The sequence below is a fragment of the Sinocyclocheilus anshuiensis genome, unplaced genomic scaffold, assembly GCF_001515605.1.
Source record: "Sinocyclocheilus anshuiensis isolate Anshui unplaced genomic scaffold, SAMN03320099.WGS_v1.1 scaffold1198, whole genome shotgun sequence".
NCBI classification, from domain to species: Eukaryota; Metazoa; Chordata; class Actinopteri; order Cypriniformes; family Cyprinidae; genus Sinocyclocheilus; species Sinocyclocheilus anshuiensis.
The window spans coordinates 620,945-626,636 of record NW_015557119.1 but is presented as its reverse complement, the minus strand read 5'-3'; the positions used below and the strand labels follow the sequence as shown (position 1 = coordinate 626,636).

Here is a 5,692-nt window from a genome sequence, read left to right as displayed (position 1 = left end):
GACAGGTGGATTGCCGCTGCTGTCACCACCGTCGAGCTAGGTGGGCGTGGCTTCAGCAACCAGCTCCCGCCTCTTTGCCCATTTTCGATTATTTTGATTGGTTTTCAACATGCATTTTTCCCTGCCTGTTGAAAAATGCCAAGATGGCGACGGCCGCCTCCGCCCACTTTGAGCTTCACAAACGCTCTTTGGAAACCTACGGGTGACATCACGGACACTACGTCCATGTTTTTATACAGTCTATGTTTCTGTTAAATTAAATATCTCCTTTTGAAGTGGACTTTGAGCTTTGTAACTTTGCAGATCTTTTTTATGCTCAAACAGCAACATTACAGACCAACTAAAGTTGAAAAAGTGAAAAAGCATAATAGGACCCCTTTAACACTACAAACACCAGTCACAAGTCAGAATAGAAACAAGTAAACAAAACTAGTGGAGGAACACATCAGGATTGCTTAGGGACAAAATGGATAGTGCAATGAATTCACTGCAGATTTTTCAATTGGTTGGATAATACCAAGGCACATGGAACCAGACAAAAAAAATTCATGCATATGAAAATGTTCATATCACCTAAAATAATTCTTGGTCCAAATAACTGAAAGATTCATTTTGCGGTTTCTAATAGGTGGAAGGAGTGGCGCCCTGGTTTCCCCATGAGCATCGATGCCAATTCAAGCACTGAACTTCCTTTGGATATTCAGTTTGAAGCTGCAAAATCTGTGGACTTCTCTTTGAATTACATTACAGCGTAGGTTGTGTTCATACCTTTGCATGTATCTCCAACAAGTATGCATGTTACAGATTTCCTGTGACACAGTTTGACTATAGCTAGGAAATATCTCAAAATAAATGGAGAAACAAGCGTACCTTAAATTGCTCACAATCAGATTTTTAGTGTCTGGTTCATTCAGCTGTATTTTTTCATGATCTTCTCTTTCAGGATTAGGAATCTTGGACTTAATAAATTTTTGAAGTTGTCCTCTTGGAAAGATATTGCAGATTTTGAAAAAATATTTGTGAAAATCAAGAACACCGTGTCAGGTTTGAACGTGTCAGGTTGGTTCTTTTCTTTTATTTACTTCTCTCTAATACTAAAACAATCTGTCCACTGACCGAGTATAAATTATTGTGAGAATGCAAACATTAACAGGCTAAGGCACACATCGTTTGCATACTCCTAAACTCACTGGCAGCTGACTTTATTATACCCTTTGACAGAGTATGTGATGCAGAACTGGAATAAGGACTACTTTTTTGGCTATCAGTTTTTGAATGGCTGCAATCCTGTGGTGATCAAGAAGTGCATGAATCTTCCAGACAAGTTTGCAGTCACACAGGAGATGGTGGAGGGTTCCCTGGATAGAGGTCTCACACTTCAAGAAGAATTAAAGGTCAGAAAAAATGACACCACACTAATAAAAATAAAATACTTTTATACAGCACTTATCAGGGTACTCGGAGACACTTTACATGAATTAGAAATATTCATAAAAAACAGTACAAAAAAGCTTGTAGTACACAACGTAATCCCAAATTAAAATCAGTCCAAAAAATATGCATTTTGAGTGAAGTTTTAAACATGGACAGAGTTCGAGAGGGAGGGAGGGGTATAGAAAATTTGGAGTTCATTTTGGATTTTGGATGATGTGCCAAAAAGAAAGCTGTCGCAGTGGTAAATTCTGGATGTGAATGAATTATATAGAATAGAATAAAAATTATCCAGTGTCACTCTATGGCTCCAATACTAAATACCTCTCTGTTACAGGCAGGAAACATCTACATAGCAGACTATGCAATACTGGAGGGAGTGCAAGCCAATGCCACAGACCCAGATACCAAGCAGTATTTGGCTGCTCCCTTCTGCCTGCTGTACAAGAACAGCCAGAATGAAATCCTACCAATTGCTATTCAGGTGCCTGTAGAAATAATTTTGTAAAACATTACTTAAAAATAAAAAGTTGGTGCTTTAACTAAATGTTAGAGTTTTTAGCAAATACTCAGTTTTGGCTTACTTTGATGTGTGAAACAGCTCAGTCGTCAGACCACCGCAGGGGTGGGGAACACAGTCTTTCTCCCAAGTGATAATCAGTACGACTGGATGCTAGCCAAGATGTGGGTGAAATCCGCTGACTTCAGTGTACACCAGCTGGTCACACACCTTCTCAGGACACATCTGATATCTGAGGTTTTTGCCATAGCCATGTATAGACAGCTCGCTGCAGTCCATCCTGTATTCAAGGTAGCCATCCTTTAATGCTTTCATTGCTGTGAGATTTAAGGATAGATTTACTAACACCTCGCACCAGCGCAAACCCTCTTTTGACGTTAAAAAAAGTACTGTCAGGGTTTACCAAAGACATGCATTAGTGACAAAAAGGCAAGGATGCATTTAATTTGGCGACTACCCTTATTATGCATGCATTTGTAGGAGTTTTTATTTCAGACACAATTTATGGGAGGCGAGTTTTAAATGAATCGCGCAACATGATTTACTAAGTTTGTGAAAGTCCGTTTACTGGAATGCACCATTATTTAATGTCCAGAGAAAGCATGGATTAGTTCACTTTCAGAATAAAAATGTCCCTATAATTTACAAGATGTTCACGTCTTTCTTCGGTCATAAAGAAATTAAGGTTTTTGAAGAAAACGTATCAGGATTTTTCTCCGTATAGAGGACTTCAATGGTGCTCAATGGATTAAAGGTTAAAAATGCAGTTTCAATGCAGCTCTACACGATCACAGCCGAAATTCCAAAACAAATGAAATTCATATACTTTTTAACCCTAAATGCTCATCTTGCTGTAACTCTGCTTGCGCATTACTTACTTCGCACATTACGCAATCATGTTGGAAACGTCACATTCGATTAAAGGGATACTCCACCCCAAAATGGAAATTTTGTTGTTAATCACTTACCCCCATGTCGTTCCAAACCCATAGAAGCTTCGTTCGTCTTCGGAACACAATTTAAGATATTTTGGATGAAAACCGGGAGGCTTGTGACTGTCCCATTGACTGCCAAGTAAATTACACTGTCACGGTCCAGAAAAGTATGAAAAGCATCGTCAGAATAGTCCATCTGCCATCAGTGGTTCAACCGTTCAGTGTAAACAGCAGTGAATTCTCTAGGAAGGTAAAACGGTCTACATTTCAACAGCATGAATTCCCCGTCAGGGTTACAGAGTCTTATCGACTACAGTGGTGTTAGTGCACCAGGAATTGTTGATGTAAATGCACAGTCCTCCACCGGTTTTCTTACCCGAGTCTGCAGTCCTATCGGCTCGGTACGACCTGCTAGCTCAATAGCCTCATCCGGAGTGGTGCTGTCCAGCCACTTTCGGTGAAATCATGCTGCAACAGTTGTATATGGTCCTCTGGGTCACCAGCTGTAGATGTAGTTTATCTATCTTATTGCGGATCAACCGTGCATTAAAGAGGAAGATGGAAGGAAGTGGGGGCTTGGACGAGTTAGCCTTTAGCCTGGCCCACACACCCGCACGCTTTCCTCTCTTCTGTCTCCGCTCACAGCGTCTCCTCCTCAGTCTCACTTCAGCAAGAGCTCCCGGTGGTGGTCTTAAGAGCTCCGGAGGAATAAATGTCTCCGCTGGTAGATAATGTATTCCAGAATTTAGTTCTAAAAGTTTGTCATGGCTGTACAGAAGTTCTCGATAATTGCACCACCAACAACATGCAAAAACTATGCCAATTGTAGGAGCTCAAAGCTGCTGCGACTGTGCGCGCCGCCATCTTGCTCGATTAGTGTTATAATTGGTAGTAAGTCTTATTGATACTTAATAAACATTGTTGTCCTTTGTCATTGCTCTTGCTATAAAAGCAAAAAGGCAGGGTGTTACAGTGATTTTGGCACAAAGCCCCTTACCTGTGGTACAAACACTGAATCAAGTTGTAACGATTGGCCTTATTGGCCCAATTGTAAAAATGGGGTCAGATCAAAACTGTGAAGTTAGGGGTGTTTGAAAAGATGTACAACAGTTATAAAGTGAATAAATGAATTGTACTTACAATTTCCACATGGAAAACCTAGGCTGTTAAAAGCAAAGGGTTCTTCAGTTCCATACCATAAATCAGTCCTTACAAATCCTGGCGTGCTCCAAGTGTCCACTGGTGTATATACAAAGCCAAAAGAAGAGATAATCCAGTGAAGCTGGGAAAAGTCCTTAAAAGTGACTCCACGGTCCAGCTAGTCATGATCACCAGTTTGTGACCGCCATTTTGTTTGCCATGCTACTTCCTTTATGGAATCTATTTGCTGTCAGAACCCAAGACCGTTTAAAGACCTACACACATAAAATAGATAAGAGGAATAAAATGGCTAAGAACACAGTAATACCTAATAAAACTTCAATATATATTAAACCACAATGATATATTGAGCAGGTAGAACATGTGTCTTGTGTGACAGTGTCACATAGTGGCCTAGAGTGGTTTATTGTTTTATTGAAGGCCAGTGTTTTGCTGACAGTCTTTTTAAAAAATGCTTCATTTTCTCCTTACAGTTGCTGATACCTCATGTCCGTTTCACCATTGCCATCAACACTGCAGCTCGTGAAAAACTCATCTGTAAATCCGGGCTCTTTGATAAGGTATCTTTAACCCTTCATAAACAGTGCCTTATAAGGGACCACAACTTTTGCATTCATGTTTATCTCTGATGTCTCTGCTTCGTTCACATGACTTTAAGGTCTGAAGATGCAAATAGTTTTAAGCTGTCTTTATTAAAGCTTGGCTGTCCGTATGGACATTTTTTTTTTCTTTGATAAATAAAAGTTCAAAAGAACAGCATTTATTCGAAACAGTCTCACACACACTTTTGATCAATTTAATGCATCCTTCTTAAAATATAAGAATTAATTTCTTTAAAGAAAAAAAAACTCTTACTGACCCCAAACTTTTGAAAAGTAGTGTACTTTACGCTGTCAATGTGTACAATGAACTTCAACCTAAAATGACAATTACGTTCTTAGTGACAGTTGACATTTGACCTTTCTTGTAGATCAGTGGCCGGAATCCAGAGGAGAAAGAAAGTGAAAACCTTATCAAGAAACGTCTTCGCACTAGAATTGTGAAATAAGCTGAAGGGAAATGTATTTTTATTCTGTATTTTTTATGTTTTTTTTGGTTTTTTTTTTTTTTTTTTAATATATAATTTTGGCTGTGTTAATGCCAACTGCATACATTTGGACACAAGTGCATATTTGTATTAGAATTGTAATATTTTACCTGTATTTACTTTATTTTTCTATATTATTTATTTTACACTAGGTACACAAAATAGCTACAATCAGGACCAATGAAACCCATTAAAACAGCAATTTTTAATCCCAGGGCCATTGAACAATTAAAATGATGCAGTCTTTATTAATAGGCTTTCATTCTATTGGCAAGGCTTCAAAATTAATTTTTTTTTAACAATTATTTACTAAATGTTTTACTAGAAAGTAAATACTCACATTTTTTACTTTAGCACTAGATTTAGCAACTTTCAGACCCTTTTAGCGGCTTTTTTCCATAGAACAGTGACTCCTGTGACTCCTGGTTAACATGTATTAAAAGGGGTTGTGTTTAGTCACTATTTAGTGTGGTATTTTTTGACGGTATTCACTCATCATGACAGTAAAATAGGGCATTCTAAGTCAATATACTGCAGTATTTCCTCTCTCAATCAGTA

General features: G+C 38.5%; 1 protein-coding gene across 1 annotated transcript in view; it reads left to right on the top strand.

Moving 5' to 3' along the window:
* LOC107677802 (arachidonate 5-lipoxygenase-like) overlaps positions 1-5,692 on the top strand; it is an 11,267-nt gene that overhangs the window by 2,964 nt on the left and 2,611 nt on the right. Inside the window, exons 2-7 of the mRNA XM_016472839.1 lie at positions 606-751; positions 944-1,059; positions 1,222-1,394; positions 1,769-1,915; positions 2,033-2,242; positions 4,521-4,607. Of these exons, the coding sequence (XP_016328325.1) occupies positions 606-751; positions 944-1,059; positions 1,222-1,394; positions 1,769-1,915; positions 2,033-2,242; positions 4,521-4,607 (879 nt within the window). The remainder of the gene's footprint in view (positions 1-605; positions 752-943; positions 1,060-1,221; positions 1,395-1,768; positions 1,916-2,032; positions 2,243-4,520; positions 4,608-5,692) is intronic.